We start from the raw sequence: 14,632 nt of genomic DNA, 5'->3' as shown, positions 1-14,632 counted from the left end.
AAGGTAAATTTGAAAAGAATAGTAGTAAGTGGAAAGAAGCTACATATAGTAAGAACTTGTTCGATGTAGTAGAACATGGGTAAAGTTACAATTCATAACGGTCCCAGAAAACGTTGTTTTTAAAATTAACAAGACAACTCGTGAAAACGTAACATTTGTGGAAAAAGAAATTCAAAATCTTCTCTAGAAGGGCGTGGTATCACGATGTGAACAGGATCCAAATGTGGTTAATCATTTGCTTGTTGCTTTTAACAAAAAGGGAAAACTAGACAAGTATTAGAATGTAGACATATACATCAGCTCAAAAAAAGAATATATAAAAGTGCAGAACCTTTGTTTGATAAGAATGATTTTCTTTTCACTTTTGAGCTTCAAATTGCTTATCATCTCCGTGACATTTGTGCTGAACATCGGACCTATTTCAGATAAAGGAGTTCAGCAGTACTATATATTCAATTCTTTACCTTTCGGTATCCAACCAGCTGGACATATTTTCAAGACAATATTTAAAGTAGCGGTAACGTCGTTGAGAGCATACGAGAATATAATAATAATGTTTAAAGATGATGAAATGGGGGGCATAAAAATTTGATAATGCTGTAGAAGCAAGCGTATTTACAAGAACGTCTTTAAAGAAATTTGGTTTCCTTATTGCCGATGAGAAATGTAATCGAAAACCAGCCAAAACGGTAATATGGTAAGGTCATGTATAAGATATGGAACAAATTTTGTTGTTCAGTTCTGGGAATATAATTTAATATTTGATAATAGCTATTGACTAAGCCAAATTTTTTTTGCTAAACGTAGCGTAGCAATATACTACCAGTGCGATTTGTTTTATGTTGGGCAGATCATGTCTTTGCAAACTGTTGTAGGCAACCAATGTGCGTCTGTTAACCTTGCATTTGTTTGATTTAGTCAATCACAGGAAGCTTTTAAAGAATTAGAATTTGGAAGAGTGGTTCTTGGGGTAATATAGAACATAATGCAAAGTTTAGCCAGCTGTATACGGTAACCAGTTGTAGTATTCAAGATGTTTTACAAGCACGTCCGTCATAGTGGCCATGCTTAGTTAACGAAACAAGTTCAAAACATTTGTCATCGATTTTGAAAATTTTAGGCAATAATTTTTAAGCACTGAGAAACAATACAGTCGGTTGTTAGGGAATTTCACCTTTGAAATTTGACATGATTGCTTTAAGGTGTTGTTTTGAATAACTAGGCATTACTTGACATATCGTTATTTTTCTGAGATACTCATGCTATTTATTTATATCAGGTGTTGGCTTAAAGGACGCACGTGGACGAGGAAGGGTCACAAGATAACGTACCCAACGTGACGGCAGGCAGTATATCGGGTGATTTACTTTAAACGAAAGCAAACAAAACTGTGCAAATGGACAATAGTTCGTTGGTTCTGTTCGAAAACCTGCACTTTCCATTATGTACTTTACCTAGCTTTAAGACGAAGGGAAATAAGATAATGTTGTGTCCTCGGCATTTTACGCCATAAAGTGGGTGAACAGCGTCAATACAGACAATACAGAAAATAGTATTGTTAAACAATTGCTAAAAACAGCAAAGCGATCTAGTTCAAAACCAGTACAAAAGAAAGATACTCGGTTATGTCTCATTCACTGTGCTCTATGTACAAAGACAGCACTGATATTATTACATAAGTGCCGTGTGTTGAGGGATGGTATATGAGGTTGCCTATGGAAAGGCACGTGACTGGTGGTTTCCAGCTTCTGCAAGAATATCGTTTGGTAGACGGTTTCAAGCATTTTGCGTGGCAGTGGAACGATTCATTTAAAGCTCAATGCGTAGGGTCGGGTACCAGACAAAGCTGCAACCTAAATAGAAAGTATGCTGCATTGAGGGCAAGTTTTATTAAAAGAACACTTCTAAGAACTTGACCCGATATCTACGATCATTACGTATGAACATTTGGATGAATATATCAGCGACCGTTTTATAAACGCGTTAATACATTAGTTCGTACACGTGAACACTTTGTACGAAAGCTTCGTGCGTATTTACTCTTTAAAAGGTCGATGAACCAGACGAAAATGTAAACAACCGTAGCTGTGAGTACGGTAGGTGGCATTACCAGATAACAGAATAACCGAATCAAATAAATAAGCCTATTGCCAATTATCTCTTCAGTACATTTTGTTTGTTATTGATCATCATGTTATGAGGTAGTTAAGATGTGTATAATTGTGATATGATAAATTAAGTTTTTCACTCTAGGCAATGGTTTGAAAGAAAAGCTCATTCTTCAATACCGGACGTGTGTTTCCGGTAATGTGATCAGTGCTAGAAAAATCTGTCTTACGCACCCCATGAAAGATGAGTAACATGAATCAACGCGCATCACTTCTATTTCTTCAAATTACTTTATGTATGGTTTATTAATGAAAAACAATATTCTGTCATTTGAAAAAAGCGCAATCAAATATATAAGTATGCAAGTCTTTTAGTTAAAATTAAAAATAAATAAACGTAAAAAAGCAATTGTTATACTACTTTACGTCAATAATGATCTAAAATTTGTCACACACGCGTGTTGGTGATATATACAAAAGTGCATTTACTACGTCAATCTTTCCACAAATTTATAATTTAAGATATGCAGGAAAAAAAAGCAAATGTGGTTTTCCGGTCTGGATCGAAAAATCCGACCCGCAAGCTCGCTGCGTGGCGGCAAAAGTAACTAGGCAAGCCTCGTTACCGGTTTACGCGCGTGCCATTGGGTCGGAAATTTTCTATCCGTACCGGACACACGTGCTATATAATTAATATATTCTTGCATACCGGACGTGGGTTTTCGGTCATGTCACCAGTGCTGGAAAACGCCCGTCTTACACCTCCATGTTAGATGCTCACGCGCAACAACGCGCCACTTCTTATTTATTTTATTATAGGGTTTATGAAATGTAAAGTATGTCATTTGAATAAAGCGCAATCAAATATATAAGTATGCAAGACTGTTAATTAAATTTGAAAATTATTCGTAAAAACGCGATTTTCAGAGGAACTATTTGTAGTCAATAGTGAATTATAATTACTGCGGTTAATGACGCACAACAACGTTGCACCCGCTTTTTGGTGAAATGTATACGTCAATTTTTTTCACAAATTGATAATTTTATATAATTATGCAAGAAAAATATCAATCATGTTTTTCCAGTTCGGATAAAAAATTCTGATCCTTGGACACGCCTTGTTACTTGGCAACGCAGGTGCCCTCGTGTCGTTTTTTATCCAAACCGGAAAACATGATTGAATTTTTTCTTGCATATCTAAAAATATCGATTTGTGAAAAAAATACATAGAAAAGCGCATATTTTTTGTAGATTTCTACCAAACGCGCGTGCGATGATGTTTACTTACGCTATCACGCGCAGTACTTTATATTTATTGCATACGTCAAAAAGTTCCTCCGATGTATAGTCTTTTACCGTTCTATAGATAGTGCTAAATAAGCCCATTGAAACAAAAGGCAGCTACAGTAGACATGTTTTTCATGAACAAAACTTGTGCATCGGTGAAAATATTATACTTCTCATAGATGAGCGGTGGTGAATAACAGATGTGAAAATCTAGGCGAATCAAAGTAATACCTCTTCAACTATTGACGTCATTTCGGTCCCCCTTTTAAAATACTGGTACTCTAATACCGATCATCGATTCATTAGGGAAGACTCCGCTATGTAGTATATGGCTAAACAAATCGACTATATGACCTATCAAAATGTCGCACGCTTCAATAAAATATTTAATAATAAGCAAATCAGGTCCACCAGCTTTCCCTCGTTTTAATGTTGTCATTGCACGTTTAACATCGTCCACGGTGACGTCGACGTCTAAATCCTCGTGCGGAAGAGGCTCACCCTCTTCTACATCATTTGCGGCAGCATTATGACCGCTATCTGCTTCTTCTGATAAAGATTTAAAGTATTTATAAAGGCCGTCAAGCTAATGTTTTCTCCTTTTGGCGACTTTTTCTTGGAGAAATACTTCCTAAAGTATTTGGGGCGTTTACGCTTTAAACCTTCAATATCTTTTTTTATTTTCATGATATAAGCGTTTAGTCGTGCTATGAGTTTATACGCTTTCTTCTTTCACTCAATATATTTCTATTTTCTGCATTGTTAGTTACGTTCAAAGTTTACAATGCAGTTTTATATTCCGATTTTCACTCACGGCAATCGCCACTAAACCAGTCTGATAAATTTTATTGCAGACCCCTTTTATTTTTTCGCTCTTTATAAAATAGTGGCAAAGCAGCATCGTTAATTAATTTCGCAAATTTTGAAACATTTTTATTTATGCTATCTTGATTATTCCTATATTGACAATTACTTATTGCATTGAATTCAGGCAATGAATATATTATATTTCTTCGAATTTTGTCGTTTTTTCTTTCCTCCCATTTAACTGAATGTGCCCCATTTGCATCGGGAGTTTTTTGTGATCGAGTTATTCCAGTTAATTGTAAACATAATAGGGGCATGATCAGAAAAGGTGTTAAACACTGTACCTGAACAGTTAAACTTTGTTATGACCTTAAAGTGGCATTCCTTGATAAAAACATAATCTATCAAACTATCAAACATTAGCACACACGAGGCTGGAATACATTTCCAACAACGTCATTAACGAAATGATGTCTCATTTGCCTTCAATTTGCCATGCTTTTAACTGTTATTTTTAATCATATATAACAAACATATTTTGTTTCATTTTAAGATCGCAATATAGTTCACCTCAAGAACACAAAAAGTCAATGTTTTTCATTCGAGCCACTTATGTAATCTAACTATTGATGCTCACTTGGCTTGGTTAAATACATTGTCATCGTACACTATGACAAACATTATACTGTATGTACTAGGCTCCTTTATATCAATACTTTATCACACAACTACTATACCTACAGTACTTGTACTTCATGACACATTGATAACCATTTCCGATTTAAACTAATCAAACGAATTCGTAATCCACCATGTACTCTCCTAGCTGCATTTGCAGCAATGTTCTACTTGTTTATCTAAGGGACCTCGCAATGATTATGTTGGGTTACGCCGGTTTTATGCGCATGAATGAAGTTTGCAATTTGCATTGTTATAATGTACAGTTTAAATCTGATTATATTGTGATCTCTGTTTAAAGAGCAAATCTGATATATACAAGAAAAGGGTTTGGGTTTAAATTTATTATAGCAAAAGGTACAAAAGATTGCATCTCCATACGGGATTTGACAAAGGTATATGACAGCAGCCAGTTGACTGTAAAATCCGATGAGTTTTTGTTAAATCCAGCATTTCGTTCCAAGCATGTTTCAGCTCTTATTCATAAAAAACGAAATGTTAAGTTATACAAGAACAGAAAAGTGTATTGTTGACAAATTGAAGTGAGTAGGTCCAGGTTTAAACTTGAGCACTCATTCACTGCGAACGAGCGGTGCAAAGTCTGTTGCAAATGCAGTAAAAATGTCTGAAAGATGTCTGGTCGTTGGAAGACCGATGCATCAAATAATGGCTATGCTTAAGACTCTTTAAGACTGTTTAAGTAGGCTTTTAGTTTCAAAATTACATAATTTGTGGAATTTAAAGCAGAAATAGGATTTGAATTGTTTTGTTTCAACATCTATGCTTTGAAATATCTAATTGCATCACTCGAAAATCGCAAATGTGGTGTACTTTTTCTTAGTTTGTAAGAAATATAGTTTGGACTTACAGTACTTTGAGTTACAACGTATAACAGAGTGCGTTTGTCTTTACGGACATTGTATAACAAACCGGTTTGCACGTTTGAGTGAATTGGAAAATTAGTTTGAACTCAGTTCTAGTGGGTTTCTCTTTGTGTTGCCATCAACTGTTTTGAAATGATTGTTTAATTTCACATGTTTCTGATTACTCATGTTACCCAATAATACAAACTGAATACTGTTTCATATCATAAAAAATACATTATACGATGATTGTTCAATACATTGTTGCTAGGGAGGTTACGGGAGAAGTGGCCAGACATCAAGTGGTTATTAATATTCCAGTATCTCTGGTGACAAACGGGCAGAGGTTTCTGTGTTTCCCTCAAAAGACGGTTTTGCCTCGGTGAGTCGACCAAGATCGGAATATCATTTTAATTGCTATATAGTTTTTTTTCGGGAATGATTATTGCTTACGTTATCAATTTTCAAGCTGTTTATGTCATTTTGTACTCTAGTTCGTGTCGTCACAATATATGCTTCAATCGCAAATCGCAACAGTGTTGTATTTTTCCTTAGTTTGTAAGAAATATAGTTTGGATTGGTTCAAGATCACGAGTGTTTACAAACGCATGTTTACTGGATTTAATTTATGTTGATATTAAAGAATAAACTGTTGGATGTTTAGAACTGCACCGACAAAAGAAAATTCATTTCAGTTGTATGTGAGATTTCGTCATTCACCACAGAAATGGAGTTAACTATCGTTGAATGCTGCACAATTTTTAGCATGTGCGGGTTAGGTAAGTGCGCATGTAGATTTTCTGGCCGATTTTCTTTGCCAGTGTCTTTACTATGCAGAGTGAAATAACTAATTGGGTGAGTGATTGTTTAGGTCGGTTGTTGGCGGACGTTAGATAACGTACTGTTCAAGCATTATTTTTCTTTTACTCTGACATTTCAGAATAGAAAAATTGTATGTTTTCACGGTCACATGACCAACTGACTGTAGATAATCATGACGTGGTCAACTATCTTTATAAATTAAAATTTACATGGTATCTTGTTATGTGACCGATATGTATGCAAGTGACAGGATAAAAATTACAGTTAAGGACACTCATCTGAAGTCTGCAAGCATAGCTTAATCAAGATAAATAACTCGTAAGATAGGACACTCATTAGTTGACAGTAAACATAGTTTTATCATTATAAATAACTCGTAAGATAGGAAATACATAAATTACAGCAAACATAGATAAATCATGATAAATAACACATGCTGATCATACAAAGTCAAACACATAACACAGGACATTCCTCATAACATACCATAATCACGGTAAATAACAAATAAGGTAAGACACTTATAAGTTGACAGCAAACATAGTAGAATCATGATATATTACTCGTACGATAGGACATTTATCAGTTGACAACAATATAAACATGTTTAATCATGGTAAAAATCTTAAAAAAGAACACACATCTGATGACAGGAAACAAAGATTAATCATGATAAATATCACATGAGATAGGACACTCATCAGATGACAGCAAACATAGTTTAATCATGATAAATAACAAATTCGATCGAACACTCATCAGATGACATTAAACATAGTTTAATCATGATAAATAACACATTCGATAGAACACTCATCAGATGACAGCAAACATAGTTTAATTATGATAAATAACACATGAGATAGGACACTCGTCAGATGACAGCAAACATAGTTTAATCATGATAAATAACACATTCGATAGAACACGCAACAGATGACAGCAAACATAATTTAATCATGATAAATAACACATGAGATAGGACACTCGTCAAATGACAGCAAACATAGTTTAATCATGACAAATAACACACGTGGAAGGACATTTATCAGTTGACAGCAAACATAGTTTAATCATGATAAATAACAAACGAGGTAGGACACTCATAAGATGACAGTAAACATAGTTTAATCATGATGAATAACCGTAAGATCCACCAGATGGCCGCAAAAACAGTTAAATAATGATAAATAGCACATGAGATAGGACACTCATCAGATGACAGCAAGCATAGTTTAATCATGACAAATAGCACATGAGATAAGACACTCATCAGATGACAGAAAACATAGTTTAATCATGAACAATAACAAATGATGTAGGAAACTCATAGATTGACAGTAAACATAGTCTAATCATTATGAAATATTGTGAGATAGGACATTTATTAGATGACAGTAAACATAGTTTCATCATGATGAATAACCGTGAGATAGGACTCTCATCATATGACAGCAAACATAGTTTAATCATGATGAATAACACATGAGATAGGACACTCATCGGATGACAGCAAACATAGGTTAGGTATGATCAATAACACATGCTATATGACACTTATAAGATGACAGCAAACATAGTTTAATCATGATAAATAACACATGCGAATGGACACTCATCAGATGACAGCTAACATTGTTAAATCATGAGAAATAACACATGAGATAGGACACTCATCAGATGACCGCAAACATAGATTAATCATGATAAATAACACATACAATAGGACACTCATCAGATGACAGCAAACATAGTTTAATCATGACAAATAGCACATACGATAGGACACTTATCAGATGACAGCAACATTCTTTAAAGGTGATAAATAACACATACGATAGGACACTCATTAAATGACAGAAAACATAGTTTAATCATAATAAATAGCACATGAGGTAGGGTACTCAACAGATGACAAAAAAACATAGTTTAATCATGATATTAGCATATGAGATATGACTCTCATTACATGACAGAAAACATAGTTTAATCAGGATAAATAACACATAAGATAGAAAACTCATCAGATGACAGCAAACATAGTTAATCATGATGAATAACACATACGATAAAGGACACTCATCAGTGACAGCAAAGATAGGACACGATTGAGGTGACAGCAGACATAGATTAAAGTGACACTTTTATTCAAAATCAATTCAAACACATGTATAACAAACATAAAGTTTGAGTAATAAACTTTTAAGTTATTACTCAATCATGCATATATAGACAAATACCGTGTTTTCTACACCTTTCTTTCAAATTAAACGCAGTGTCCTTCATAAGAACCATTGTTTTGACATTTACAAACCTTTTTTGGTAAATTAAAACGATTGTATTTAATATGGTAAATTTTATTGGTAGTAATAATGCATCTGTAATCATCATTAATAAAACATATGATAGGACACTTATCGGTTGATAGCAAACATAGTTAAATCGTGATAAATAACACAGGAGATAGGACAATCATCAGTTGACAGCAAACATAATCTTGATAAATAACACATATGATAGGACACTCATTAAATGACAGCAAACATAGTTAAATCATGACAAATAACACATACGATAGAACACTCATCAGATGATAGCAAACATAGTTAAATCATGACAAATAACACATACGATAGAACGCTCATCAGATGACAGCAAACATAGTTTAATAATATAACACATATCAACATAAAATACAACGATATGCTAGATTTGGCTTCCTTTAAGAGTAAAATATCAATATTCGCCGCCCTGTGTGTTTTTGAACTTAGTATAGGCATTGCGTACTAAGTCACTACTCATAGACGAGTTAATATATTCAAAATTAGGAAATATCTTTTTATGGTGATCTGTTATACTATACTGAAAAGAAAATTTAACAATTGGATAGTATCTAAAAGCATCCATATATTTGTATTTATATACTTCATTATCGGAAAAAATCTTAAACTCGTTTGTATTACGGAATACTTGTCTAAATCTTTGTCCGGAAAATGATTTTTCAAAGTCAGGCGAGTGTATGTATTCTGTTCTTAAAAGAAATTTCTGAAAATATATCGTTGGATCAATACAAAACCGTTTGAATAAATGTTTGGTGACGCATCGCTGAGATGACTGTTGTGTGCGAAACATTTCAGATTCAAAAGCGTCCATGTGATATTTACAAATGTATTTAAACCGATTTGAAAGAGTCAGTCTGATGATATACTTACCAAAAGAGGCAAAACCATCCGGTTTGGTTTGTAACAAAACTTTTATATTTCTTCGAACTAAACATTGTTTATAATTACGCACATGTAGAATGCATATGAAACGTTTGAGTTTCATCATGTTTGAGCTTATAGGTGTTTCTTGCTTAACGGGAACAGAGACAAGAGCATTGGATACCTTCAAATAATTCATTTTGTCTAAAAACGACTGGCGAAGTTCGTTAAAAGAACGCTCAATCAGTTTAAGCTTAAGATCTTTTAGAAATCGCTGATAGGATTTAGGTGTGATAATGTATTGCGTAATTGATTTGAAACACCTGTACTGTTTTATAGATTTATAAATGTTCATTTTTGGTCTATTTAAATATCGCAAATAGCACAGTGCCTTTCGGTGTTCGCCTTTCGAAAAATAGAATTGGGTAACAAGGTTATATAGAAAATGTTTTTCGGCTGGTTTTCTAGGAAATGTGAGATGTTTATTTGGACTGTTTTCTAAAATAGTGTTAAATGTTGTATTTGTCTTGTCATAAACTTTGGACAAATATAATGGCGTAAAATGATCAATATTTAAACAGTCAAGAATATTTCTTCCGAAGTACTTCACGCATCTTTCAATAGTGTTCGAATAGCCATGTAGAGCCAACACGTGAATTAGAGAGAAGTTCGCTGAACGATCCATGCAAATAAAAGGTTTCGATAGTTTTGAGCTATATATACCAATAAAACTAGCGTAAAAATGGTCATGTCTTTCCCGGAGAACACATGCAATGTTAAGAAGGTGTATATCGTTTTGCATCATAAGGGACAATAACTCGGCGTTACCTTGTTTACCCTTTTTCGTAGTTGTGTTAAATATTTTCACGATTTGTTCGTGTGTATGGAAATGAATATCTACCAGATCTACCGACTGCCGAGATGTGGAATTCACTAAAGTAACTGGTATTTTTTCAATATGATCGTTCGCCTTAAAGGAGCGGAGTAAGAGTTCTTCAGGAGATTTAGTTTGAACACCTTTGTTCCTAAACAATGTCATCAACATTAAGGATTTCCTGTTTATAGCCAACTCTAAAATATTCAAACCCTGTTGATCCACACAAGATGATAAGATACTTGTATCTGTATATGCAATCATATGTTCAAATACATTACGATATATCTTTTCCTGTATCTCACCGAAATGGATATTTAAATTTCCTTGAAAAAGGGCAATTTTACGTGTAAACTGATGTGCTAAGCATTTGTAACGAAGATCTTGACATGTAGAACAATGGACAAATTCATATCTTTCAAAATCAATCTGTTGCATTTTGATGTCATGAAGAAGAAACAACAGATAGTTCGTAATTACATACCCAGTGTTGTCGAAGTCCAGAAAAGTAGCAAACACGGTTGTCTTGAATAATTCATCTACTGGAATGATATACTTAAGATAAACGTCAACTAAATTATAACTTTTTATTTGAAGTAATTGTTGCATAATGGTAATCTTGTCTTCACTTTTAAACATCCCGTATTGATTTAAAAAACGCGATATTAATGAAAAACAGTATTCACTAGACGATAGCTTTTTCTGTTCTTGTTGAACTGAATGTGGGCTTGAATGTGGACTTGTAAATAAAGGTATTCCAGTTCGGACATACATGCGCTTAGCCATGTATTTTGCTAAATATGTAATTTGTGACTTTCCGTTTAATGAACTTCTGTGCAATAACTCCAAAGTGGCATCGCGCTTCTTTGCTACCAGATATTTAAGTAATTTAAAATGTCCGTTCTTTACGATGTAATGAAGCATATTGTTACCGTCATCATCTACCATCATTGAAATATCAACGTGAAACTTTTCAATCATAAGTTTGAACATTTCACTCCATATTTTGTCAGTGGCGTTATTTGCGTATTCTTCTTGGTTATTTGACAGTTTGAGCAGGTACAACACATATTCTTTAACATTTTGTCCAAAACCGGACTTAGACAACGTGCTATTAATAAAGTAAATGAAGGTACCAAATGCTCTACAGTGAATCGTTGAATGAAAGGCGTTTGTGTTATTAAAGCAAATAAGTGTTTCAAACAGCATCTCATGACGTTGCAGTAAAAATTGAAGATAGTCAACGTTGTTTCCACAGGCGGCATAATGGATGGGTAAACAATCGTCTTCGTCTCTTCGGTTAAAGTCAAACTTTGTATGATCAAATATGTTTTGTAATACCACAGGCATTGGTGAAATGGCGTGCTCAATACCGTGACCGGCTTTGCATTTCATAGTGTTCATTTTTACCAATTCTATGTTGTGTATTTGTATATTGTCTTTTAACACCGCCATTTTATGGCATTGCACTTTTATTCTGTGCGCGTTACTCACTTGAAGGAAAAGTCTAACCATTTCAGTACGATTACTTTGAAGTGCAGCGATAACAGGAGGGCGACCCCCTCGGTCAAAACAATGAAGCGTTGAATGCTGGCTCTCCTTCAACAACTCCCTTACAACATTTAGGTGATTTTGTCGAATAGCTGCATGTAAGGCGGATTCACATGCCAATTCGCTCCAGTCATCAAAGAGAACGTACATCGAATCGTTTTCAGGGATCATATTTCCTTGTACTCTAGCTGTGCCATCTGGAATCCAGTATAATTTATTTGTGCATAACACACATTCGTCGTAAATACCTGCATCTAAAAGGAGTTTTACGATTTCAATATTGCCCTTTTCAGCTGCAAAGTACAAACATTTCCAGTCAATAAATGAGCGATTGAACTGCAAAAACACTTCAACCACTTTACTACGATTAAACATGCAAGCAAGATGCCATGGTGAGAGGTTTAATCCGTTTCGTTCATGTAACTTATAAAAGGAGAATAAATCATTGTGTAAAATTAGTTTGACTGTCTCTGTATGTCCGTTTTGTGCTGCTATGTCTAGCAACCCATAATTCCAGTGCTTAAAATTAGTTGCTATCTCTACAGCGTCATGCATCGTTAATATATTTGAAAACGTTGGCATGCGAAAGTGTATATCCGCATCGTGATTTACCAGTTGCTTTAAAGCGTAAGTATATCCGTTTTCTGCAGCAATAAACCCCACTGAAATGTTTTCAGCACTAAAGTGATTGCCCCCTGGAAAGTGATGGAACAATACCTCCGGTATTTCTTTCATTTTTCCTTTTTTAATTATTCTTACCACAGGTCCTTCATGAAATTTCTCCTCCATTTTAAAGATGACATGTTTCGGTATGTTTATAAATTCTTCGTGTAGACCTGAATCCGCTTTAGCATAATGTATGTGTAAAAGTAAATCTGTGACATCAAAAGTTATATTAGATGTGTTTAGTTCATACAGAATATAATGCGCATTTGCTTGATGGCCATCAGAAAGGGAAAGTCTGTACTCACGGGGGCACTTTTCTAGCAGCCACATAACTAACGAAAAATGTTTGAACTCAATTTCGCCATTAACTTTGTCTGTGAACTGTCGTATAATGGAAAGCTCCTTTTCAAATATCGGAGGTGATACACTGTGGACGACATTTGATGAAATTACTTTTCTTATATTGTCTGGATATTTCCGAAGAGAGGTTGTCAACAACGCTTCCAAAATGGATTTTGACAAATCAAACCCGTGGTCATACCATCTATCAAACTGGTCTCGATAATAGCTATTCAAATCGCTTATTTGGTTAGGCTGTGTAGGATCTGCATTAACGGCAAGCTGGAAAAACGTGACGTTTTTTTCTCTAGAAGCATTAGACTGGTTGAAATATAGATCAATGTCATTTAAATTCCGGGGTTCAAGGTTATGAAAGTAAATTCTGTCTAAATTATATTCAAGTCTCTCATTACGTGATAGCCTTTTACTCGTTACCAGTAACTTTATCCAACTTGGCAGCATATGTGCACGGCGTTCCATGAGATTGAACAATTTGTTACTTTTTTCAAACAAAAATGTTCCATAGCATTCATCCAAAGCATCGATTAAAATAAGCCTGTTTCCTTTTCTTTCATCGGATATATTCGTTTGTTTTAAGGGGAAAATGATACATTCATCTATGCAACCAAATGGGTCGGAATCGCATTGCTCGGTATTGAAGGAATGTAAACAGTCGTTAATAGTCTCGTTAAATTCTGGAATATTGTTTGAGATCATTGAAGCTAGTCGTTGAATGAAGACTCCTGCCTGGTGTGTTTTCTTGACATCAAATTTACAAACATGAAAAGCAATAAGACGTTTCCTCATTTCCATACCTTGATCACCATCTTTGGCACGTGTAATGTGAGCAGCAATAGCAGATTTCCCATACCCCATGTCAGCTTCGAGTAGAATGCCGTTTTTCTTGGTATTATTCAGTTGTTCATCCAATAACTGAAACAGCCATCCCCGGCCAACGAGAGGTCCATGCTGTTTGAAGTAATCTACAAGTAGCGGCGATGTTGGAAGCAAAGGCGAATACTCCTGCAGACAGCCTGTAAAACATTACTTATTTTTATTATTATCGTTAAATGTTGAAAAATATACTTTTAATACATAACTTTGTGTCAAAGATTGTGTTTATACTTTAAAATGATCTAAGGAATTAATTCGATAATGTAAATGAAATGAAGTAAAGAAAAATAACCTGACCCGTTTTTTCCATTGATGATTGGATTTGTGGTCTAGTGAAGTAACCTTACTGCATTGCTGGTAACAAACAAGTTGATTTCCGACTTGTAGTGAGATTTGCTGATGTAAATCCTTGAGCTTGTCCTCCGTAAAAGGCAGCAAGGCCTCGCCTGTTTCATCAAGAGCAACCTTACATGAATCATAATTCTGTTTACGTTTATCTTTTCGGATGTCCTTTACCTGAACGTTCGCCATTTTAGACTA

General features: G+C 34.6%; 1 protein-coding gene across 1 annotated transcript; it reads right to left on the bottom strand.

Annotated features, from left to right (window-relative positions):
• Window positions 1-6,925: 6,925 nt before the first annotated feature.
• On the bottom strand, window positions 6,926-14,632 carry LOC128242373 (uncharacterized). Its single transcript, XM_052959505.1, has 2 exons — window positions 14,390-14,632; window positions 6,926-14,232 (listed from the first exon to the last, which is right to left on the bottom strand). The coding sequence occupies exons 1-2, from the start codon at window positions 14,400-14,402 to the stop codon at window positions 9,302-9,304; spliced, it is 4,944 nt and encodes a 1,647-aa protein (XP_052815465.1). The 5' UTR covers window positions 14,403-14,632; the 3' UTR covers window positions 6,926-9,301.

The sequence above is a fragment of the Mya arenaria genome, chromosome 8 (assembly GCF_026914265.1).
Source record: "Mya arenaria isolate MELC-2E11 chromosome 8, ASM2691426v1".
Lineage (NCBI taxonomy): Eukaryota > Metazoa > Mollusca > Bivalvia > Myida > Myidae > Mya > Mya arenaria.
Note: the sequence above shows the minus strand (reverse complement) of the source record. Positions and strands in the feature narration are given on the sequence as shown.